This window comes from Papaver somniferum, chromosome 6, assembly GCF_003573695.1.
Source record: "Papaver somniferum cultivar HN1 chromosome 6, ASM357369v1, whole genome shotgun sequence".
Lineage (NCBI taxonomy): Eukaryota > Viridiplantae > Streptophyta > Magnoliopsida > Ranunculales > Papaveraceae > Papaver > Papaver somniferum.
The window spans coordinates 135,317,141-135,343,431 of record NC_039363.1 but is presented as its reverse complement, the minus strand read 5'-3'; the positions used below and the strand labels follow the sequence as shown (position 1 = coordinate 135,343,431).

The 26,291-nt window shown below is 36.9% G+C and overlaps 2 protein-coding genes across 2 annotated transcripts; both read right to left on the bottom strand.

Annotated features, from left to right (window-relative positions):
- Positions 1-15,312: 15,312 nt before the first annotated feature.
- On the bottom strand, positions 15,313-16,870 carry LOC113286226 (zinc-finger homeodomain protein 2-like). Its single transcript, XM_026534897.1, has one exon. It carries the CDS (start codon positions 16,615-16,617, stop codon positions 15,751-15,753), a length of 867 nt encoding a protein of 288 aa, XP_026390682.1. The 5' UTR covers positions 16,618-16,870; the 3' UTR covers positions 15,313-15,750.
- A 4,845-nt stretch (positions 16,871-21,715) lies between these two features.
- On the bottom strand, positions 21,716-25,004 carry LOC113289426 (GEM-like protein 1). Its single transcript, XM_026538675.1, has 4 exons — positions 24,498-25,004; positions 24,296-24,397; positions 23,473-23,744; positions 21,716-22,245 (listed from the first exon to the last, which is right to left on the bottom strand). Exons 1-4 carry the CDS (start codon positions 24,853-24,855, stop codon positions 22,048-22,050), a joined length of 930 nt encoding a protein of 309 aa, XP_026394460.1. The 5' UTR covers positions 24,856-25,004; the 3' UTR covers positions 21,716-22,047.
- Between the last annotated feature and the right edge of the window lie 1,287 nt (positions 25,005-26,291).

Here is a 26,291-nt window from a genome sequence, read left to right as displayed (position 1 = left end):
CTTCGCGCTTAACTCTTATAGTTTGTACAAGTCTTTTATATTTTTAAGATCCTTTCGGTTTGTCCTTTATTTGCTCGAACCTTTGTCATTTTGTGACAAAAAGGGGGAGAAATATATGGAGTAAACAAGTGATTAATATTCACTAAGAAAGGGATAATTATGCTTAAAACGTTATATCTAACGAAAGAGTAAAGCATTGACTAAGAGCAATTCCTATGGCAATGTTCAAATGAAATTGTTTGTTGAGCCACATGGATGGTTAAACAGGATTCCCCACTATGGAAAAGAAGTGATCGATTGATAGTTAGACGCGCGATCGGATGTCTTACAGTGGCGCCCGAACTACAAGCTCTGGCGTCGTTGGCAAAGACGCCAGCGATAGCACTAGCAAAGCCAGCGTTTGAGACACGATCGACAACGACAACTTGTTAACGTTCACCGGAACTGCTAGTTTCCGTTTCCACCTCTATAAATACGGCTCGAATATGATCTAACAAATACACAACAATCTTTCATCCAATCAATATTTTCTTAATTTCAATTACTTTCAATTTTCAACCATGAATTCTGATTTTGATTCTTCTGAGGAGGATATTGAGATGGATGACATGTTGTACGAAGAAGATGAAGAAATGTGTATGGAGTTTTTGCATCAAATGGATGAAGATGCAGATCAAGATAGAAGAAGATGAAATTTTATGTTGCAATTACCAAAGCCTTTAGAGCCATATGAAGTTGCAACTAGAAGATGGACTTGGCAGAATCGACATTTTTACCACGAAAAGGTGATGCATGATTATTTTAATCATGACTGTGTGTATTCCGATGAGAATTTTCAGGGTTGATTCCGCATGGGCTGCAACTTGACGCAAAGGATTATTTCCGAGCTTTGTCAGGTATAACCTTTATTTAATTATCAGTATGATGCACGACATATACGAGGCTTTAGTCCCGAACAAAAGGTCACTGTGTCCCTCCATATACTATGTTACGAGGTACCAGCGGATTCCACGGACGATTACATCCGTATTGGGAAAACAACTTCCTTTAGGTATCTCAAAATATTTTGCGAAACAATAGGCGAGCATTTTGGTCCAACCTTTTTAAGAAAGCCTACCCAGGAATATGTTCAAAGAATAACTGCAGAAAATACCGAGAGGGGTTTTCCAGGAATGCTAGGTAGTCTTGACTGCATGCACTGGACGTGGCATGCGTGTCCGGTAGAATGGGCGGGCCAATATAAGGGTCATTATCCAAAACCAACTGTAATTTTGGAAGCTTCATCTACTTATGATTGTTGGTTTTGGCATGCCTTTTTGGACTCCCGGGTTCAAATAACGATCTCAACGTTTTATATAAGTCACAATTGTTTCAAGATCTTAAGAATGGGGTCGCGCCGCACTGTAATTTCACCATCAATGATCATCACTACACTCAGGGTTATTATCTAGCAGACGGAATCTATCCATAATGGTCAAATATGGTTCAAGCTTATAAACAGGTAGACTTTGGTCCGACGACTTCGACCCAACAAATGGCATGCAGAAAGGATGTTGGACGCGCTTTTGGCATATTGAAAAGGAAGTTTTCCATCATAGCTGGGCCGGCGCGCTTTTTTGATATTCAAGAAATGAACAAAAATAAAAGTTGTTATTTATTTTAATTAATATGTTTTCTAATTTAAAGTTGTTTGTTAAAATTGAGGCAATTATATTAAAAGTAATTTAAATAAACGTGTTCATTCATTAGCAAGACTGAACTCCTCTTCGTTTTCTTCCGAGGCATCATCTTCGTCTTCCACATTCACATACTGGCCAGTTTGTTGAGGGGTGACTTCAGTTTGTTGGTGGGGGACTTCTTCGGCCTAGACTTGATCGTCCTGGACTTGTTGTTGTTCAGCCTCATCCATTTGCTTAGTCCATATAGCATATTGTCGTTCATTCGTTTTGGCAATGTCCAAGGCGAGTAACTTGTTTAGCTTACAATCCCTGTAGTTTTGTTCTCGCGAAAGACGACTAGTATGTTGTTTATTTAAAGAAATGGCACACTCCATGAATCTATCTTCCTCCATTTTCATCTCCATTTCCTTGTGATCAGCATAGTTGAACTCGCTTGAACCTCCTTCTGCTTATCGTTGGGATGCGTCTCTCGCTGCTTTTGCAACTTTCTGACCACCTCTTCTTATTCTCTTGCAGTTGGTGTTAATGTCTATATTACTATTGTGTTGATCCTGACTACCTGGAGTTCCATCAGGTGAGGAAGCAGGCCCTCCATTCTGAAAATCCTGCGAGATTGGACCATGTGGTGATCTTCCAGGCACTTGATGACCTTCCAGCAAGTATGAATTAAACTTGTTAAGAACCCTCAAAATGGTGAAACAAGTTTCATGTTGGAAGCTTGAACCTTTGTGGGATCTTTGCCACTCTTCCCGACATCTTCGTTCCACATCTGGTTCGCTTTCACCACTTCTTCTGTTGTTCCACATTTGAGTGATAATAGCTACATATTCACTAACAACTCCTGCACTTGTGCAAAAACGATGACACAACCCATCGACATCACGACCATGAACGTTACCAGTTTCTTCACAAAATTTTTGTAAAATCTTACCATAAAAGTTTTTTTCTCTTGACTAATACCGTTGATATCATCTAATGTATATAATACATAATTTCTGCAAAGTGACTCGTCTTCATCCATCGTATACTTGGAAAAACGAATTCTTGTGTTCCTTTGTTGTGATTTTTGTGTTTATTGTTGTGTTTGTTGTGGTGTTTGTGTTTGTTATTGTTTTTTTTGTGTGGTGTTCGTTGTTGTGAGGATGCCATATTTGTTAAAGATGAAATTTTTCTGAAAGATTGAACCGATATGAATAGTTTTGTTTGAAAAGAAAAAGAAAAGTTGAGATGGTATGGAAATTGTGTAATGTTGAGGAAGGTGTGAGTTTAAGTTTGTAGACGGAGTGAATTTATAGGGCAAGGAAAGGAACAATACCGTCGAGATGGGAATAGCAGTTGGCGCTCTTTGAAAGAACGCGACGCGATTAGCAAAAACGTTTCCGTCCTACTGGTGGACGCGCGTTGGTGGTAATAACGCTGTCGTTTTACCTTCTGTCGCCAGCATTAGTAACGGTGACACCCATCCTTTCCACAGGCACGCGCTGGTTGTTCCGACTCAATGTTCAAATCAACAAATCTGTTGATTTGAACATCCATTTTTCATGTTTGTTCATTCCATAGTGGGAGCAAAATGAACAAACTCTGAGTTTGTTCATTCCATAGGAATTTCCCTAAGGGGGAGAAACATATCATATGATGATTGCGGTTATTTGAACTACAAGAGGAAAATAACAAAGATGTGCAGATTAAAAATATACTTATCTCACCTTTAGGGGGAATATTAGCTTTGTTATTATAATGTCAACAGCGGAATTTAAGTATTGAATTTATGCAGGTTATTGTGTTGTTGAAACTTGGAATCAAGCGTATGTATAACGAATTCTTGTAATTTTTTTTTATCCATATGATGTAAGAGTTTTGTCATTAAAATTGACTAAGAGGGAGATTGTTAGAGCAATGCTCGGTTGAATCCACCAAGCGTTGGTATGTCAAGGTTGGTTGTCATATTTTATTGAACCAAAACTCATTTAAAGAGTCGCTTGATTATGTACTAGAGTCAACTTTGTATAGGTTAAACTAGAAAGTTATTAGGATATGAGACATACAAGTATTACTCGAAGACTTGAAGAATGTGAAGAAGTAAAGAGATACATCGACGACATCATCCTTCCTCTTGAGGTTAGTAATATTTTGACTTGAACTGTTTCATTCTGAACGTATCTTTCAAGTCGTGTTATATCGAAAACATAACTGCAAAGCTGTGAATGATTATACTCTAGTAGATAAACATAGTATTAAGGAATTACAATAAGAAGTATAACGCCTATATTTTGAACTTCGTATATAAGACATCGAAATAATCATATGAATGCTATTGTGATTATGTGTATGGGTATGGGTGACGATTTTGTCCTAGGAAACAATGTTTACATTCGTTTAAAGGAAGTACATTCATAAACTTGTTTTGTGAATCGAAAGGGAGATCGCTAGGCTTATTGGTATTGTTATTCATTGCATATCTTTGGATTACCAATATGTGTGATTAGTACAACCGATCATAATTTATTATATATCTTGGTAAAACTATTCACAGTGCCTGACTTACGTATTGGTATGACTTTTATTAGTGCAACTGATCCTAAGTAATCACCTAAGATGGTATGATCGATATTTGTAATTGGTGTGACCGATTCTAGTAAATGGTGTGAATGATCACAAAAGAGTGTGTAATCGATCCTTGTAATTGGCATAACCGGTCCTGGTAATTGGTGTAACCGATCTTGGTAACTGGTGTGACTGATAACAAGTAATGCCATGAGTATATGGTAACCGGTCCTGGTAATTGATGTAGCCGATCGATCCTGGTAACTGATGTCACCGGTCCCAGTAACCATATGGAGGTAGAACTGATCCTTGTGTTTGGTAGAACCGTAAACCCATGATTAGTGATTTGATAATTTGTATTTGATCAATCACGTATAGTTCTTGGAAATCAGATGAACCAATTCTAAACTTGTTTGGAAGTGTGGTAAATCGGTTCCAAGATTGTAAATATGAAAAAGGATTTACAAAGAAAAAGTTGTCGACATACTTTGAACATGTGCAGTAATTCTTATCTTTTATTGTTCAAAGATATTCCTTAATAACTAAAGGAGAATCCTGGATATAAATAAATTGAGAATCTTTTAATTAAGGTTTTTAGTTTTATATGCTTTTCATTACCAGCAATTAAATGCATATCTTTGGAAAATAGAAATTGGTAATGTGCATTTACTAATTGGAGATTTTATAGTGAGATTTCAGTAGATATTTGGACAAAGCACTTCCAGGAATTATGAAAACCGATTTGGGCATTTATTGCATATCTTGAGAATATTCGGTTTTGGAAATTCCTTGGTGTCCAAACTTCCTTGGTCAATAAATACCTAAGTTTGCATTTAGAGAAAAGTAATCCTCAGAGACAGCAAAACTACCAAGTTGTGTTGTTACTGGTGGAGCCGTCTATCCGGAGAGGAAAGTACCCTAATTAGGCGAATATCTTACGACCGCTCCTTTTAGAGACTTCTTTGGGATTGAGAAGCTATACAAGTACCGTTGGTGGGAAACTAGATAATTGTAGTATTATTAATTTTTGATTGATTTGATTGACTAACGGTTATTGAACTTTGATGTACCTAGTTTGTTTATGCTTGAGAATCTTCTCTTCTGATATAAGATTCACTCAAACTAGATCGAAGTTTCGATGGGATCTTTAGAACTGTTTTTAGATCTATAGACGTCTTGTGATAATCCATTGTTAATAGACTTCATTCTGTGCGTTATTGATCACAAGATCCAAGTTGTGGTGTGCAAGTGCTTATTGAAGATCTAAGAAGATTTGAAGACAAAGAAGATTTCTTATTGGGTTCATAATCTTTGGTGTGCACAAAACTTGATCGGCTGGGATCAAGCTATAATCGGTTTATCTTTGATATATTTGATTGATCAGTTAAGTAGATCGGCATCAGTATATAGTATCTTGGTGGATCCTATTATTGATTGCATAGTCTAAACATGACTGCTTTGGTAGTTGTTAATTAGATAGATCTAGAACCCGACAAAGGAGTTTAATGGTTATACGGAAGAGCCTTTGTCAAACTCATATCACTTTGTTTAAAAAGATTTGTTACCGAACAGATTTGTTGTTCCTTTACTGTTTGGAATACGAACCAAAGGAATTATTCCAATGCGTGCATTTATCGAATGTCGGAAGCGCAGGGATACTGAAGAAACTAGGTGAACTATAGGTTTAGTTTCTTGGTCTCAACTATTCGAAGTTGGTTTAGATTTTGTATAGCGGCTTAATTCTGAGAGTATTCAATTCTGGACTAGGTCCCGGGGCTTTTCTGCATTTGCGGTTTCCTCGTTAACAAAATATTGATGTGTCATTTACTTTTGCTTTCCGCAATTATAATTGTTTTTATTATAATTTAAAGTAAATTATACAAACTTTAATTCCGTAATTACTTGATACAAATCCTATAAAGTTTGGTTAAGTCCGAACCTATTATCAAGTAATCACACTTTCGTTGTTGTATTATCTCGATCTTATATCCATAGTCAATCACACAAGTTATCTTGTTGTCGTATTGTCTCGATCTCGTATCCATAGACGATCACACGAAGTATGAACCGATTCGTTGTATTATCTCGACTCAGTCCATAAAAAATCACTTTCGGCAAGAGGACTTATAGGTGGAAAAGTTTTAGATTGAGGTATATTTGGGTACCCTCGTCTTTTCAATTGGTATCAGAGCAGGAAAACACGAAAATATCTAACAATCTGTGTTTGGTGCGATCCAACCTATAAGACTGGAATCTAAAAATGGTTTTTATAAAACCTGCTGATAATGATTTAGTTAACGTAAAGCAAGGAATCAAGAGTTTTTAATTAACACTTGATAAGCTAAATAAGGTTATGATGAATAATATTCATGTTGAGGTTGATATTGATCTTCTTATCAGTAAGGGTATTTCCTCTATTTCCCGTGTCTCAGAAATTGGATATAATACAAGAAGTATCCAAACCTCGTTTAACAGTCAATTACTTCTCTGAACTTGACGTTGTTCATCAGTCAAACCCTGATACACCTTATCAATATAATAATATTGTCCTCTCTTATGAGAAAGTCAGGATGTCTCTTTTTATCAAAAGAGTTTCCCTGTGCAGTAATAAACATTATCTGCAGAAACTGTGGGTTATAAGTTGGAAACGAAGAAATCAGAAACGCAAATTATTTTGTGATCTTTTTAAATTCTTTGAAAAACTTGTAAAGACAATTCTTTGGGTTTCTCTCAATACTGGAAGTTGTAAGAGTGATTGGAAAGAAACTCTCTCATGGTACCATGGTGTGCAAGGGTGTCCTTCTCTTGTGCTTACGATAAGTTGCTCGTTAAAGGGTTGTTGAGATTTGCTCCAATTCTCTTGTTCATATTTTCCTAGTAAAAATATGATGGTACAAAAAACAAACGAGTCCTTGTCACACACGTACGGTTCAAGTACGCTGGTCTTGTAACCATTACATGTATGAACCGTGGACCAAAACGTGTTATGACGGTTCATATACCACCATGAGACATATAAAAGGGGAAGAACTCACTTCATTCCTCTCACCTCTTCTTCCTTACAGTTCGAGTACGAAAAAGAAAACCCAAGTATGTGTAAACTCTCGAACCTTAATCATTTTAAGTGTTCCTTGTTCCGTTGTGTTGGTTACAGGAAATATTTTGACGAGGCTGTCCATAATTCTTCAAATTCTCTTGTTCCGGATCTTCACCATTAACTACTGTTCACGTACTTGGTAAGTTCTTCATCACTCTTTGATTTCTATGGCTTCTAGGAAAAGATTGAATCATGGTGAGTGTTCAGGTACCAATTCTAGTTTAAATAGGAGGCTGGTTGACAGTGATAATGAGTTTGTTGATGATGATGTTGGAATAGACATTCAACAATCATACTTCGATGCTAGTCGTCGAATTAGTTTCATCAACATCTCTGCTAGAGACAAATATAATAAACTCTCTAGTGGTCATTTTGTCATGGAAAGAGTATATGATCGGTCGTTTCAAGAACCAGAGTTTCACATGTTCATGGATCAGTTTGTCTGGGGTGATATTCATAAGGGTTTGGGGGAATCATATCCTGAGATGACCTGTGAATTTATGCTAACCTTCATGCATCCAAAAATAACAACTTTTCTTTAAAGACTTTGGTTAAAGAAACACTGATTGAGGTTAACCGTGGTGTTATAGCTGAGTTATTAGACTTGACTTTACATCATTTCTTTGTTGTTCCTCAAACAGAAGGTCAAAGACCAAATAAGAATCAGTTGTCTGAACTGCTCCTAGGAAAGAATGTTCCATGGGTTGAAAGCAAACTCACAGTGGATAATATAAGATTTCATTTGAAGATTTTTGGTAAGCTGGTTGTTGCTAACTTACTCCCAAGTACTCTCGACAAAAATCTTTGGAGCAGAACTCTGGATGAATTGATTTACCACCTTGTTTCTGGTGAAGAGGTTGATTTCCTTGGATTAATTGTTCGTCAAATGATTCACATGGTTTCACAAAAGAAAAACCCAGGTTTTTCATGCCTCATCAGCCGAATCTGTAGTCAATTTAATATTGCTCAGCTTGGAACTTGTGTTGATACTCCATCTCCCTTGAGTCAGACAGACATTAACAAAATGAAGAAACCTGCAAATCCTGAAGTTGCTCGTCTTCTTCGGAGGAATGAATGCCTGGAGAGACAGTTGGCTCATGCTGTGACAGTTCATCCTGACTAAGTTGAACCAATATCTAAGATTTTTGAGGATTTTTATCGCAATCTGGATTAGTGTCTTTCTCTTCATTTTGTTCAAACTCTTTCTTATGTTATTTATGTTGAACTTCTTATGTTGATCTTATTAAAACTGTTATTTTTAGTGGTTGTAATGAATTTAATGGTATTTTGGTATTGAATGATTTTATCCTTCAATTAAACTGCTAAATGTGTTAAATCCATGAGATGTTCAAATAAATACATGTCAAAAGTTAAGTCTTTCATATGTCATTATGCAAATATTGATAAAAGATTGAATGAACTTTTGACAAACAAAATTTAAGCCTATTATGTCATTATTCAAATATTGATGGAAGATAGGATGAACTTTTGTCTACAAATAGTAAGTCTATTATATGTCTCTAGCAAATAGTGATGAAAAATAGAATGAATCTTTGAATATTCTGCAGTATTTGTCTTTCCCTGATCCTCATCTTTGTGTAAATAGTATGTAGCTCCGTAAGTCCTCTTATGTGAGCATTTTCGATTAAATTAATCATGGGTTCTCTTGTGGTTAATTTAATTGAGTATTTTGGACACAAATTCATGTTTCATGTAATTTGTTAATGTCTAAAGAAATCCTTCTTTTCTTGTGAAAGTAAGGTCGCTCTTGTTTGTCCTTCGGGAATGACATTTTATGGGGGGGAGTTCTTTTTGAACTTGTGCTTAATTGCCAAATCTTTGTGGGGAGCGCGTATGTGGAATATTGTAGGAGTTACCTTGTATCTTTATAAACTCCTTGATGAATGCATTTAGTTTCAGATATATGATTGCATCTAAACAAAGTTGATATGTTGTTCTCTTTTGGTAATGAAGTATCTCTATGGAAATTTCATTAGGATCCCACTAGTTTTCGTACCTTTGCCAATTTTATTGACAAAAAGAGGAGGAATCAATGTGTAGTTCACACTACAAATACATATCGTTTACGGATCATTATGTTAGGAGGAGTGGTTTTCATGTGAGATGGAGTATTGACTAAAGGGGGGGGGGTGTAATACATATCACCATAGTATTGTTGTCAAAGTTGTGATACAATTAGACTTTGATGTTGTATAATAATACTATGACACTGTATAACAATGATTGAGAGCAATTGTTTTCTCATTGTTATAGCTATGGATCTTCAACAACTATGATTCTGAGTTGAACACCTTTCGAATCATAGAGTACTTGGAAGTGACGAAGATTTTGAGTAATGTTGAAGAACCAAGGAGATCAAGCATTTGGATTAGAAGCTACAAAGTGTTATTTATTTTTTAATCCATATCTATTAATAGTTTTGTCACTAAAATTGACAAAGGGGGAGATTGTTAGAGCGCTGATCGGTTGAACTCGCAAGCGTTGCTATCTCAAGCTTGTTTGCCAAGTTTAGTGATCAAAACTATAAGTCTTGATTTCTAGTCTACTTATAATAATGTCTCGGACTGGGATAGATTGTGTAGTTGAGATTTAGACTTCACGACGTTCATCAATTGAAAACGAAGAACTACTAAGAAGAGCTTGTGAAACTTCATCGACAAAAGGTATGTGGAGACTGAAATTCATCTATCACTCAGAAATTCTATTTCTACTCTATCTTCCTTCTTAAGACAAAAGTCGTATTACTATATAGTATTTGATTATACACATTTGATATTTCGCGCTGAGTTTAACTCGCTTATATATTTCTCAAAACATGTGTTGGTGAGCTTTCCCTTTAACCAAGTTCATCTTATATTCTTGACGAAAGTCAAAAGATGATCATGTGAAAATCGCCAAGTAACATCTTACATGATTTGTGTGATACAATCATTTGATGTAGACTCGGAATGTTTCGTATTGATTATTTCAATAACTTGAAAACCACTTTGATGCTAATAGTTAGTGAAAACAACTATTGCCATCCTCTAAGCAAGTTTCAATGATTGAAATAGAGTTTAGAACACTTAACCATAATTGGATTATAGATATAGTATATATGCGTACTTGCATATATGTTGATCTAAGACCGGTATAGTATGCATACTAGTATGCGTACTTGGAAGGTTAGGTAAAGTCCGGGAGCCTTGGTATGCTTACCAGTACGCGTACTGGCGAACTCAGTTGAAGTCCAGGAACTATTGTATGCGTACCCGTAAGATACTAAGTCAACTATGTTTTGGATGTGTGATAGTATATGTACCCGTTCGTATACTGTCGGACACAGTCCAAGTCCGGCTACTTAAGTATGCGTACCCTTTTGCATAATTAAGTGGGTTAAGTTCTAAAATCGGTTTTTTCATGAACTAATACATTTATATAATAAGGAATGCAATCTTTTGCAAACCGTGGATATAATGTTTATGACTTGATTTGAGTGAATCAAAATCGATTTTGCTTCAATTGTATCTTGTATACTTCTATGAGAATATAAACAATGGAACAACTCTATAACTAGTTTCATTTGATTCATTTGAACTAGTTGTTGATAATATGAATAAGGTTGATATGAAATTGTTCATATGGTTAACTTCGGTTAACTGTTGTTGAGCCAACAAGGTGCACACATTTAGGTACGGTTACTCATATCTAAATGAAGTCACTTTTCTTTTGTGTGTAACAAGCTAAGTTCGATCTAACGGTTTAAATATATTAGCTTGAGTTTAATCAGGTTTTCATCTAACGGTGAATATTGAATGCTTTGTTACCAAGGTAGCATTGATTGCAAACCCTGATTTTGAAGACTATATAAAGGAGAGCTCTAGAAACTGGGAAACCTAATCCCCACACCTCCTTTGTGATACTAGTTGCGACTAGAGTCGATTCTCCTTTAACCTTAGATTTTTCACGAAACCCTGTAAGTTAGCGACTTGAAGACTTCATTAGGATTATGAAGCCAGACCCAACTATTTTCTCTGTAGTTGCGAGTTCTGATCTTGCCCTGTTCTATCGTATTGAGTATTATCTTATCTAATATTTGCTAGAGGTTGATTCTCCGATAGGTAAGATAAAAAGTAGTTACAAACATCTTCGTCTCATCGTTTGTGATTCCACAATGTCTTGTTTCGCTACCATACGATTAAGATTATTATGAGGTGATTGATATTTCTAGGCTGTTCTTGGGAATATAAGTCTGGTATATCAATTGGTTCTTGTTCACCTTGAATTATCAAAAGACGGAACAAAACTCATAAGTCTATCTGCGGGAGGCAGATTTATCTATTCTATAGACTTTTCTATATGAGACAGGTTAGTTTATCAAGTCTTCGACTTTGGGTTGTAGGCTCGTAGAAACTCTTAGTTGTGGGTGAGATCAGCTAAGGAAATCAACTGCGCAGAATTCGGCGTGGTTCTAGAGGCGTAAGGAACGCTACTGTACCTTGATCAGTGTAAGATTGGTTAAGGATCAATTACATTCCAGTCCAAAGTTAAATTGGAGTAGGCTAGTGTTTGTAGCGGCTTAATACAGTGTGGTGTTCAAATCTGGACTAGGTCTCGGTGTTTTTCTGTATTTGCGGTTTCCTCGTTAACAAAATTTCTGGTGTCTGTGTTATTTCTTTTCCGCATTATATTTTTTTATATAATAAAAATATCACAGGTTGTGCGTTAAGTTCAATCAATTCTTGAATTCGACCTCTGAGTTGTTGATTGAATTGATTGACACTTGGATATTGGTTTGTGATACCGTCCAAGTTATTTCTCTTATTCAATCGGGCTCGCAAATTCCTATTTTTTTGATTGCAGATTGAATTCAGAAATAGAGATATAACTCTTTGATATACTTTTCTTAAGATTGAGTATGACTGTCTAGTTGATTCTCTTTAAAGTATATTGGAGTTAGTCTATACAGATTGTTAAGCGAAATATTGGTTGTGGTTGTTAGACCCCGCTTTTTCAATTAGTTCATGAACAAACCGATTTTAGAAGATAACCTACTCAAGTATGCAAATGGGTACGCATACCTAAGTAGTCGGACTTAGTTTGGGTTCGCCAATATGCGAACGGGCACGCATACCTTCCAAACTCAGCAGAAATTCCCAGACCTGAACCTCACGCCAGTATGCGTACCGGTATGCGTACAAGGTTCCCGGACTTTCACTAAACCAACCAGTACGCATACGCGTATGCATACTATGGTTTTCGGACTTGGATTACATATATGCAAGTACGCATACTATGCTTTATCCAATCATGGTTAAGTGTTCTTAACTCCATTTCAATCATTGAAACATTCTCGGAAGACGGGAATAGTTGTCTCACACAAACTATTAGCTTCAAAGAAATTTTCAAGTGATCGAATGATCAATACGAAACATTCCGAGTCTACATCAAATGACTGTCTCACATAAATCATGTAAGATGTTACCAGGTGACTTTCACATGATCATCTTTTGATTTTCGTCAAGAATATAAGATGAACTTGGTTAAAGCGAAGGCTTACCATCACATATTTCGAGAAATATGTAAGCGAGAAGTTAAACTCAACTCGAAATATCAAATGTGTATAATTGAAGTCTATATAGCTATACGACTTTTGTCTCAAATAAGAGATAGAGTCGATAGACTTTTGAGTGATAGATGAGTTCAAGTCTCCGCATACCTTTTGTTGATGAAGTTCCACAAGCTCCCCTTAGTAGTTCTTCGTCTTCAATCGATGAACGCTGAAGTCTAATGCTCAAATACACTTTCTATCCTAATACGAGACTTATCTATAAGTAGACTAGAAATCAAGGCTTATAGTTTTGACAACTAAACTTGACAACAAGCTTGAGATAACGACGCTTGCGAGTTCGACCGAGCAGTTCTCTAACAAAGGGCCACAGTGCTAGCAACCAGAACAATAAATGAAAGAAATTGCACTAAAGTTATATTTGAGACGGATTCGGAAAATCTCATGCACATCAAAACTCCGAAGCAAGCTCCATGGTATATCTCTGAAATGATTGAAGGAATCATACATCGAATGCGTCAAATCCCATGTTGTGCTATTCAACATAATTGTAGAGAAGGAAACGAAGCAACAGAATTAAATACCATGTTGTGACCTGCAAATAAAATTAAATACCATAAGCAACATTTCCCAAAAGAATTAGGAGTACTTTATGTTATAATTAATCTGTATTTTACAAAAATTTCATATATACCCTTATTACTCTAGCCGATGTATGTATCCAACGGACTTTCAAGACCGCATCAGTCCAATTTAATTAGTCTGTATTTTCCTTTGTTAATGTACGGATGGGCCGGATCAGATCCACTGACTGAATCCCAAATGCTCATCCAAAACATGAGAGACTGATTGTTGGCCCAGCCAGAGAGAAAAGTTACTAGTAAGAAGTAAGAACTAAGTAAACTACGAGAGTGTGGTAGAGTAGAAGACTACAAGCAAATAATCATAATGGTCCAGGACTACAGCTGGAGCACTGCAAAATTATTGTTGTGGGCCGGAGAGAATATCATCTGGATCTCCTTTTTTCTTATTTCGTAGGGCCACCACCATCACCCATATGTGAATATCTACGCATCCATGTACTACTGAAATGGATGTTGTTTCCCCTATGAAAACCATAAACTAAAGACAAAGACCAAACATTTCCTACTGTTTATATATAAAAAACAAGGTCCAAGAAAGGAACAAGATCAAATGTGAATTGTATATCTGGTCCGAGTTTACCACGACAGCCGTCTCTCAAATTCGATCTTGCGGTTAAATGTCTATCCGAGGATCAATCTCTAGGTTGTATGAGTGAACCATGGAGATCCAAAAATGCGTAGTCCCAAGTAATAAATTTGGATGAATATATACCATCCAATTTTACAACCTCTATGGCCCTATATTGGCATCCTCTGATTCTCCCCATTCTAGTATTTGTTTGTCCAATGGACCTACAAGTTCCAGTATATGTGCTCCACTAGTTTAAAAGTTAAGCACTAACAATTTAAGTCCAAGTGATGACTCGGAAAAAAAAACATGCACACCAACAAAACAGGCACAAAGACACACGAATCAAACGAAAACGATTGTGCGCAATCAGCTATCGCTTTTTCCTTCCTCCTGCTGAACGTATTTTATTACGATCAACTGAAATACTAGTTCAACAAATGAAAAATCAAAAAAGCACAGACAGAAAAAATATATATGATCAAAGAAAATAAAAGGACAGGACAGGAAAGGAAAGGGAAAACACAAAGATGAGGGCATTAATGAAAGGGGTTTGTACGAAATATCAGAAGAGAGAAAGAGAGGTCAATTAATGAATCAAAGTCATGAGATCAGCGTGGAAATAAAAGAGGAAAAGAGGTGCATTCCATTATTCATCACTTCCTCCTCCTATAAAACTCACTAGCTAGCTAGAGCTAGCTTATAGCTTGTCACCACTGTGATTAGTATCAGTTTTGCAGCAGTAGCGATGGCACACGCATTCACCTACTCCCATCATTTCCCAACATGTCTTGTATACAATCTCCAATCCCATCCCCTTAATTAGAATGTTCCTAATCGGCCTAAACACATGTAGCACTCGTCGGTGTTGTATTGACAAGTTTCAGGTTTTTATTAGAGTTTAGAGCCCCATGAAAAGGAACAAAACTCTTCTCTTTTTCTTGACAACAAGGAAAGGAACAGAACTCAGTGGAAGGAGGAGCAGTATCACTTTAATTTGACTTTAGAGCAAGAAAGTGATACTCTTCAAAAATAGATAGATATCGCGCATGCAATGAGATTACATCTTTGGTTGCTTGGATTTATATATATGTAAGAACATAGGCTAGTAAAACAGTAACTTACTCAATCAACAAATTAATAATAATTAATTAATTAATTGATCTACGCAGTGCATGTTAAGAATTATTACAACAACATCCAACAACAACAACACCGCTAATCAAATACTAATTCATTGAACAATACAAATTAGGAAAACAAACAGAAACTAATGAACCTCCATAGAGCTAGAAATTAACAGAAAGCAAAACCTAACTATGATCGATCGTGGAAAGATCCCTTGATATGATCACCATGATGCAGGAGCATATATTAACCACCTTCCAGCAGCCATGATCTCAGTTCGTACACAATAATAATCCGACCATTTATGTAGTTTACAGGGTGGGGGCAATGCAGTTGAAAGCGGTCCTATAAACATACTGTCTACCTTGATGCATACTCACTAGCTAGCCTAGCTAGCTTAGAAGAAGAAGAAGAATAAGAATTAAGCAAGCAATATTATGATCATCATCACTACTCAATTATTAGTAGAGTTGGGATTTGGAATCAGAGAGATAAAAATGCTAGCTACGTAACTTAATCAACTAGGGTTTCTTACCAAGGGTGTGCTTGTTGTTATGCATCCAGACCTTGAGAACTTGTCTCTTGATACAAAGCTCATTACAGAACTGCTGAAGCGCAGCTTCATCGTGTTTCTGTATTCTCCACCCTAATCTCTCTGAAAACCCTAACATTTTATCTTTTTGTTCTTGTGTAAACTTAGTTCTAAACCTTTTCTTACTTGAAGAGCTTCCACCTCCCATTCCCCCACCACCACTAGGGTTAGAAACATCATCATCTTGCATATCAATACTATGTCCTCCTCCCCCGGAAGTTGAAGGCAGAGCTAGTGGTCTGCTATGTGGTGTAACAATTGGTATGTAATTACCTGGTGGCCTGTAATACTGAGGAGTAAATGGATGATGTTGATGATGATGATGATGTGGATGCGGATGATGATGGTGGTGATGCAAACTGCTCGAAGCGGCTTCGTTACCCCCACCTTCAGTAACTTCTTTACGATGAAAGTTGCGGTGACAGTTACAAGCAGCACATTTCAGTGCATCTAGAGTTCCATCATCTCCTGCCGGCATAAACTCACCGCATCCATCTACTGCATGTCCACCAACACCAATTGCGTGATTCTTTAAGCATTCTCTGTATCTTATATTACTACAAGGCATCAGCATCGAGCTACTTGATGCACCTCCATTATTGCCACCACTTAGTTTTCTTAATAACCCTCCACCGCCAACTGAGGTGTCACCTCCTCCAGCAACAGTACCAACAGCACTTCCCAAGTTACTACTGTTAACAACTTTGGGTCTAGATAGTGGTGTTGACATGCCCATTTCTGCGGCTTCTTCGTCTTCTAGCTCTTCTTCTTGATCATCATCGTCATCGAAATCCATTTCTAGCTCTATGTTTGAGTCTATCTTATCAAACTCAACTTTCTCTCTCTAGGATAAAGAGCAGTTATTTCACATTACCAGTTGATCTTAAGAAAAAAAAAGATCAACAGGTTTTTTTAGATGATAAATGATGAAAGGAGATTATGTTTTTGGTAATTTTGATGGGAAGAAGATAAGAAATATTGGAGGATAGTAGTAGTAGTATTGTGGCTATCAATATCTCTGCACTACTGCTCTCTGCTAACTAGTTAGCTTAGCTGTACCCCAAAAGTTTAATTCACCTCTTTCGTTTGTTTCTTAAATAAACCCTAGCTAGCCTCTCTGTCTCTCTCTAACTCACTCACTAACTCAACTCTTGGCTAGGCCCCCCAAAGTAAACCCCGTTCCTAAACCAAAATGCTACTACGTACGTGTTATAATATTTACCATGAAAATCTTATGAAGTCTATCCTGAGAAGAGCCATTTAACGTTTTATGTTTTATGATCTAAATTGACTAATCATTTATTTATCAACCAAATCATAACCACCCGGTAGGAAATATAAACGACGTTTATAGAATCTAGTTAACTTAAATGAATTTTGGATAATGGTCGGTGTAATGTTGTTAGACAAAATGCTTATGAGCAAAACATAGAGTCAAAATTACATAGAAAAGATTTTGCTCAACTTCATTATCCCCATTGTATTTTCCCTGAGACTTGTCCATGACTGAGGATTACCATTAATTCTCCACTAGTTAGTCATAAAGATGTGGTGAAATGGCGTCAGTGACATTTCTGTATGCCGTTTGTATCCAAATTTCCACCGACAGATAAAAAAATCAACACAAAATTTAACTTTTTTTACGCATGCCTTAAATTTTGAGGTTAACTAGTCGTATATATATGTTAAATGCAGATTGCTGGTTGCTAACCCTATTTTGTTTCTTGATAGCCATTTTCTCTCTATGTCGAGTTTACTTTACAGTTTACACCAACCCAAGTCAAAATAAAATGTATTGGATTCCTTGTGTTTTACTTTTTATTTACTGTGCGGAGTCAATGGGTAACAAAAGCTGATGTATACATCATACACAGAAGAAAGAAAGAAAACATATTAATGGTGATTCTGCATTTCCACTTTTACGTACCACGTAGCATGTGTTCATACAACATATACAAACTAATCCTAGCGATGATTGAGATCACTTTTGTTACGGAGTTTTTAATCCCATCACTATCCTGGTCCGGCAGGTGAACTTTCTGGTTTAGTGAGAATAATTTGTACTCTTGCCGACGTTTTAGTAGAGTACTTTATTTTAATCCCCCGAGTCAGTATGGTGTTTAAGATTATCAGTGGATTTAGTGGGGCTGGCTCGGTTGAAGAATATTGGTATAGCCGAAAGGGAAACTGCATATGGATTACTGTGAAGTGACTGAAAAAGCTCTCCTATCGCGGACACTAGACATTGTTTCCTCCTAGAATGAAAATAAAATGAAAGATGTCGGCATTTATCACACTCGGCCCCCATATAACGTAGTGCCCTTGATCTCCGACATTAGTGACCCCCTTCTAGGATCTCATACGATGTTTTCTGCAATCCGATCGAGCAACATCCACCTCCATGTTTTTCTACTAACCAGCACCGTTAATCCCTTTAAATATTGTAGTATAATATTTAATGGTTTTTCAGAGTACTTACCTATGGGTTGGGAAAACAAGGTTTGAAACAAAGAAGTGACGTTAATTTGTTAGAGATTATTATCATCCCCAAACCACTCATGCACTCACGTGTAGGTTTATACTACATTGATGCTTCTTTTGTTCACTGTGGTGATGTCAATGACTGACTTCACTGCTGACTGACCAGCTAGTGGAGAGTACTGATTAGTACTGATTGAAGTAGTAGTAATAATACTATATACTACTCCTGATTAATTAATTAATAGTAATAAATAGCAAATCCATCCATGCACTTGTGCATATGATGCAGGTGACTGATTAGGTCATTGTTTTCGTGTTTGCATTAATTACATAAAGGATAAGAAAAGTTAATGCCCTCCACACCTAGGCCTAATAATCCATCCACAAGAGTTTAAGACAAAACGAAATTTTCAATTACCTATCCTGCTAGCTGACGACCACCTACGTGTAAGGTATGAAAACAGAATGTGTACGTTACATTACAATACGTGTAAGCTAGGGATTAACAAGTAATGCTAATCTCTTTTCTAAAGACATTTGTTTGTATTAGTATCCTGTTGCTATGCTAAACACTCGTGAAACGTTAGGTCACAGGTTGCCTTCTCTGAAGTCTGAACACCCTTTCGGCTGCCTGTAAGTTCACTACTTGCCCAGACTTAGCTAGTAGTTGCCCTTTGGTGATCCCTCACATTTTTCGGTACTTACACAAGGTTTTAAGCTTTTGTTATCAATCGACTGAATGAGCAAGACGAGGATTCTGTTTCTTTGCTAGATTAACAAAAAGTTGCGTACTGTTGCTTGGCTCTTTGTGATTCAGATTTCAGACCAATTCACCGTTCAAACAGAAAAACGCTTTTTCGATTAATTAATGAGATGAAAATTATATGATAATCTCATCATTAGTGTGGTCTTATCTTAAAGCTAAACTAAAAGGGTTAATGTCCCCTATCAAGGAAAATGATATTCGGAATAAGACTACAGAGAATCTCATACCGAATGAATACGTAGGGGTACTTAACTCAGTTACACAAAACGAGTCCAGAGTCCAACCTAGCTAAAGCCCAAAGCCATTTATGAATGGCAGTAGCAGCTTATCATCTCTCTCTCAAAGTCTGACGAGACACCCATTCTGACACCGTACGCGTAGTCAGTTAAGCCTGTCAAATTAAGCTGACGCCTCTCATATCAGAGAGAGAGAGAGCTATCGGACAAGAGGGAAAGAGAGAGAAAAAGATGAAAATGAGAGAGAGTCAGAGAGATGGATGGATCGAGGATGATGATGATGGAGTGGTGTTGTGATTTGTGAACCTCTGCCACACGCTAACAGTACTGCACTCCACCGCTGCTAATTCTGCTGTCGTGTTTTACTGTACTAGTAGTATTGCACACACCACCGTTACCACTTACCACCACTTAACTTGTTCGTTTTTCCATATGAGCTTGTTGCACGAGACTTTACTGTGTGAAGTGAGGTCATCACCATGTCACCTAGGCCCACATATATACAGACCATTGTTTACGGTTTTAGTCTACTGTACACCAGTACTAAGTTAATCCGGCTAATCCATGGACCTCTGGGAAGTGGTGGCTGCCACCGTAGAAAGACCAGTCAAAGCACATACCAACCCCATTTGCTTCATTAAAAGTATATATATACAAACAGTAACCAAATCGTAGTTCACTTTGAATAGTATCAATAATAAACTTGAACAGTTCTGTATACGCTTGGATTAAATATTGGATGCACTTGTTTGTTTCTACACTAAAAGAAGATTCAATAATAGATGCCATGCCAGTCATACTGTTCCCCTTCCTTCACAACTTTTATCTTATCTAGTGTCTAAATGTAAACCAGAGATCCTAATTAGAGATCTTAACCGTACACATATTCCAAGTTATGAAGATGTATATAAAATTATAAATAGTATTCTAGTGAAATAGAAGAGAGAGATACTGCTACTGGTATATGCAGAGAGTGATGGGGTTTTGGGGAGAAAATAAAGAGATTGACGTTGACAATACGAGATAGAAAGTCAGTGGGTCATCGACTCCCCTTTCATTTCCATTTCTATTCACCGATTTCCATTTCTATTCTCCTCTCCTCTTTCTGAGTTTTTCAAGTCTTTTAACAGCCTTTTATCTTCTTTATCATCATCAATATATATATTTGACCATAGCATTTAAAGTTTCAAAACAACAGCAAACCCATATGACCCCACGCCTTCATGCCCCCAGTAAACAAAAAAATAACATGGTCCAAACATAGGGTTAATTTGTGTACACTTGATGGACCACATTTGGTCTGAAAAATTGGTCCGTAGATATAAAGATAGTCGCAGGGGGCAGAGACCGAGAGATACCCACAAACAGATTGTGTGTCTATATAACAAGGTGGAAGTGGAAACAACACACCCGGTACAGGCATGTATTTATGTGTTTCTTCTCTGCACCACACTTCTCTTAAAGTTGCTTGTGATTTTGCAACAACTTTATTTTAAGGAACTCCCCAATTGTATTGCGTCCGGCCTCTCTGCCTGAGCGAGAAAGAAAGCCATCTGTATGCTATCCCTTACTGACATACCCACCCACCACCCCACCAACAATGGTTTGGCTGTAAAAAGCTTTCGATCAAAGAAAAGATGTCTCCCTTTATCACATAATTAAAACACACACTCTCTCTCTATCTCATCATTGCTTACCTCTTTCAGATTTCAGTTCCTTCCGGTTACTGGAATGTATTTTCATGACTAGAATCAGTGGGGAAGCTCAGAGTGAAGCATCTTTCCTGCTGACACTAAAGAGTATATATATATATATATATCAAGGGGCAATTAATGTAATTTGGAATAATTGGACGAAGGAAATGAGACATGAAGTACTGTGGGTCATCATCCGGGCACCTATACAGCATTTATCAAGTGGGTCAGGATGCAGGTGAAGAAAACAACCAAAAGAATTGAATGGATATGAGGAGAGAATCGAGAGATCGTAAAAGCTTTTGTTCCTCGATCTACTCATAGGCAACTCCTGTTCCTCCTTTTCAGGGTACTGTAACCATCAATCAGAGACTAGTTGCTCATGACTGGTGTCATTTCCCCAATCTGACGACATACATATAACAGCCTACCAGTAATATTACCGTATTGCAATCAACAGGGATAAGAAAAAAACTATACCATATCAAAATTCTACCACCAAGTTGTTGGACTAAGTTTTTCTATAAGGTGTTTATCAAAACTTCTACCGATTGTGAGAAAACAATAGTTTCACAATATCTCCCACTTTTATCAGTTAGTTAATGAAGAGAGTTTAAACAATAGTTTAAACAATTTGGCTCTGGGCTAAACTCAGATCATAAGAAAAGCCACAAGAACAAGCAGGCTAACAATGTTAAAACCGAAATAAATCTCAACTGCAAAGGAACAAATAAATCTAAGTATATGGTATAAACTAGCAGTTTGAGGTGACTATAACTAACAAATTTAAGGTACAGTATGAACTATAATTGTAGAATTCAAAATAAGAAAACAGATTCTCAACAAGATATTTCACAGAATAAACTCTATAATCCGGAGATTTCATCAATATAAGAACACCATACATCAGATCCACCAAGTAAAAAAACACAGTCCCATCTTGTTTCTTTTCAAATACTCCATGTTGGCATAAGATAAAATCATGTATTAACCGTTACTTACAGTAGGGGTGTCATAATGTGAAGAGCTGGTATCTTGAATAGAGGAGGTTACACCTGTGATGCTGGCTGTAGATGATGAGCTAGCAAAGCGTCCTTTAGGCATTTAACAGCATTGTCATAGTTTACAAAGGCCATGAACCAGAACTCATGACTGTCAACAGAGATAACCTGGATGTATTTTTCAGCAGGTTTGCCTTTGCTTATTGAAGGATTAACTGCTTTAAGCTGATGCAATGGCATTATCACCTATGTACATTTCAAGGTCAGAATTATAAGTATGAAAATGATCTAAGCATATGTTCAATGATAGGAATGAAAGAAAGGGTGCTACGTAATGTATATTGGTGAAGGAGATTTATTGGAACAGAACAAAAGACATGGAATGGGCAAAGGTATAGATTAAAACAACATCGAACACCTAACTGCCGTGCATACAACTGTCTTACATGACTTCTTCACAGATGTACATGGCCCATGGTGCCCTGTAAGACCGAGTCCGCTGCAATGACAATCTCAAAGCATCCAAATTATTACCCTATAAGTTTTACTCGAACGTATTAGTTATAGAAGAAATTTGTTATTCGCTCTTGGTAGAGTAATACATTCGGGATATAGTATTTTTGGTGACTACAACTTCGACAAGAGAGAACATCTTCCACAATCTCATCCCACTAGAACAGCGCACCCAAAACCCGACGCAATATTGAAAATGTAGGTTTGGCCTTTGGTTCATGCTAGACTTGGGTTTCAGTAGTTTAGGCCTATGGTTGAGCCCAACTTGAGACGATTGGCAGAGATTAATGCAAGATTACCTCGACCAGAAAAGATGCAGGCCATTAAGGCCTGGGTCAAACTGCCCCATTAGGGACCTTTTTAACTGCCACAACATCCAGCATCTTTTTGCAGTTGATGTTACAGAAAATCTGCTGCAATTGCTCTAGAAGCTGGCTTTGGACATTGCGTGTTTGGGCCAGAGATGGCTCCTACAACACCCAAGTTGCACCAATAATACCATAGGGAGAAAAACCATTGCTGGATCTAATCTTAAATTTTGGGTTCCAGATCATAACCATATCACTAGGAAAGTTTATCTTATTGACTTTTATCGAGAAAGTATCCAGCGCAAATGAAATTTTGGACTCCTACCGCCCCGTTAAGGCCTGTTTAATTGCCACCACATCCTGCATCTTTTTGCAGTTGAGGTTAAAGCAATTTTGCTGCAATTGCTCTAGAAGCTGGCTTTGGACATTGCTACATGGTTGGGCCAGAGATGGCTCCTACAACACCCAAGTTGCACGAATAATAACATAGGAATAAAAACCAATGCTGGATCTAATCTAAAATTTTGGGTTCCAGATCATAACCATATTGCTAGGAAAGCTTATCATATTGACTTTTATCAAGAAAGTATCCAGCGTGATACCAAAGAGTAAGATAAAAAAAAATAGAGATAATGGATAAATATGAAAATACCTTGTAATAACTCCACTCAGTTTGCTCTCCAACTTTGTATGAAAGAGGACTGTCACTACAAAAGGCAAGTTTTGCATTGGACAGATATAAAGTTCCCATAACTGGGCCAGCAGAAGTTGATAAATAGCAAGCAAATGTCTTTTGAAGTTGCTCTTCTGGAACTGATTCAAAAGTTTGTAGAAATATTTTCTCATAACCACCTTCTGCTAATACCTTTGTTCCCTGTGCAATCCTACCCATTGCAGCATCAGCAACACTAGGTCCTGTTTTCACTAATAACAAAAAAAGGCAAATATTACCTTAATTCATATCCATATATAAACAGGTCAACAAGAAATTAGTCACACAGAACATAAGTTACATAATCAAATTTAAAGTCCATGATTTACACAATCTTCTTCCTACATTAACATTCAATAAAATGAGTGGTCAAGCTAATGAACTACATGCTTGAATCAGTTGATTCACAGCAAAACTTGTCAGCTTCTCACTAGACAGATTTCTGCATAAAAGCTAACCCTTGCCAATAGTCTCGTCAAGGTACCTGTGACAACGAACTTCATTGTGCAACGTAATACGGACTCAGTCACCGAGGGCTCATGTAGAATAGCTTTCGAACATACAAACTATTTTCAATTCAATAGATACAAAAACACATCCATTGCTTATTTCATAGAATTAGGGTTTGGTTACTAACATTATGCTCAATTGAAGTGTAAAAGATCTAGTTATTTGCTACATAAGAAGGATTTGAATCATATACAAACTACACACACATAAATATCAATCGCCTAATATCTGTAGCGAACAAAACTAAACTTACAATGTTGCCAAACGTTTCCAGCCAGATCCTCAGTTCTCTTAGCGGTCTCGCCAACCTTTTTCCCCCATTTCCCAAGTACATCCTTCATTGTATCCACAGTACCTAATTCAATATATCAACAAATTATCAGTCACAAACCCAACCCCAAATCCATATAAACCCTAATTTTAGATCAACTCAAAAAACAAAAAACAACACTCACTTTTAACAGAGGAAGATGGAGGTGGCGCAGGATTATTAACATAAGGATTGGATTCACGAGGCATAGTATGAGCAGTATTATCCTGAGACACCGTAGGAGGAGGAGCTTCTTGTTCCTGAGTCAATTCAGCACTCCACTTCACCGATTTTGGTGCCGAAGCCACCGAATCTGCAGGATTAGCTGCCGGTGGAGTTTGAGATTCTGATGGAGGAGGACCTACAGCTATAGTGTCCCAATTTTCTTGAGGAGGATTTATATCTTCTGGATCAAGTTTAGGGTATGAAGCATAATTTGATGAGGAATCCTTATCCTTACCCGTATTAATCTCTGGTTTCTTGTTTGTACCATCTTGATCCATATTTCTTCAGTGATTTGAAACCCTAGTTTTAATCGAAACCTTTTTTGGCGGACTGTTTTGTTTGTGTGTTTATTTGAGTCTGAGAGTTGAAATTCTATCGAGTTTCTCAATAAAGAAATGAAGGCATGAGGTGTTTTTCAATTTCAAAAGAGAAATGACGATATAGATGTCCACAAGTGTCACAAAATAAATATGTGACACGACATTTACGCGTTTTAGGCTCGTTTTGGAATTTACGGCTGAGATTTGATGTGATGATACCACGCATCGAGAAAGTGCGTACGTGGTGGGTTACAGTAGGTACTAGAACGGCAGCTGGATGATACCGACCGTTGTGCTGAAGAAAGGAATTTCATAATGGGGCTTGAGTGAACAAGCCCGGTGCGTATAGCGTCTTGTGGGTTACATGGAACCTTTTTTTTTTTTTTTTTTTTTTTTTTTTGGGAACCATGGGTTTTTTGGGGACCATAATTTGATTAGACCACCTTTCCTATAATTATAAAGGGTGTCCTAAAAGGTGGAGATGATTAGTTTACCCTTTTACCTGATTAAAATTATAACTTCTTCTTCCTCTATTTTACAATTTTTCTTCTTCTCTTCTTCATCAATTTATGATCATCTAAACCAGATCATATACAAGTCTAATCAAAATCATCAAATTTGCATCATCGTCGATTCATTGAATTTTCACCGTCGATTAATCAATCTTTTATAAACAAACCTGTCCATAAATATTTTCCCACAAACTCATTACTTCTAATTCGTTTTTGATTGAAATTTTGAGTCGTAGTCATCAAAATATGTTGAATTTGGAAGTTACAGTAGTAAGTTCGGTTAGGAAAATTTTGAAAAAAAACCCTAATTTTACAACCGAACTTTTAAAAACGAAAAACACGAAGAACACTTCGGCTAAGAATTTTTTTTGCCTAACCGAACACCTGAGTTCGGTTGAGTCGCAAAAATAATTTCAAAACCGAACTCTTCTCTATATAGCCAAATATTGTGTTCGGTTTAATCGCCAAAAAAAAATAAAATCCTAACCGAACTTTACGCTGAAGACCTATATAATGACTTCGGTTAACTCGCAAAAATAATTTCAAAACCGAACTCTTCTCTATATAGCCAAATGTTCAGTTCCGTTTAATCGCAAAAATAAATAAATTGCGAACTTACCGAACTTTATTGTTTAAAGTTCGGTTACAACGTGGTCGAGTCGACTGAACTGAACAAAACTCTGTGAACTCAAGCATAGTAGTTCGGTTACATTTGATTTTTCATCAGCTAGCCGAACAAACAAAAACTCCATTAAAGCTCTGGCTCGGTTGCCTGTGATTTTGGATTTATTAACCGAACTGCATTTGCAGAAAGTTCGGTTACATGTTCTCCATATAATATAACCGAACTTTGTTGACCTGGTTGAAATTATTTTGTTACAA

What these genes read in the sequence shown, in the direction of transcription:
- LOC113286226 (XM_026534897.1), bottom strand. Translation starts at nt 16,617, where the DNA reads ATGGATTTCGATGACGATGATGATCAAGAAGAAGAGCTAGAAGACGAA.
- LOC113289426 (XM_026538675.1), bottom strand. Translation starts at nt 24,855, where the DNA reads ATGGATCAAGATGGTACAAACAAGAAACCAGAGATTAATACGGGTAAG. An exon ending in TCCATCTTCCTCTGTTAAAA is followed by an intron (nt 24,398 to 24,497) that starts GTGAGTGTTGTT and finishes ATATTGAATTAG; the next exon opens with GTACTGTGGATACAATGAAG. An exon ending in CTGAGTGGAGTTATTACAAG is followed by an intron (nt 22,246 to 23,472) that starts GTATTTTCATAT and finishes AAATGTACATAG; the next exon opens with GTGATAATGCCATTGCATCA.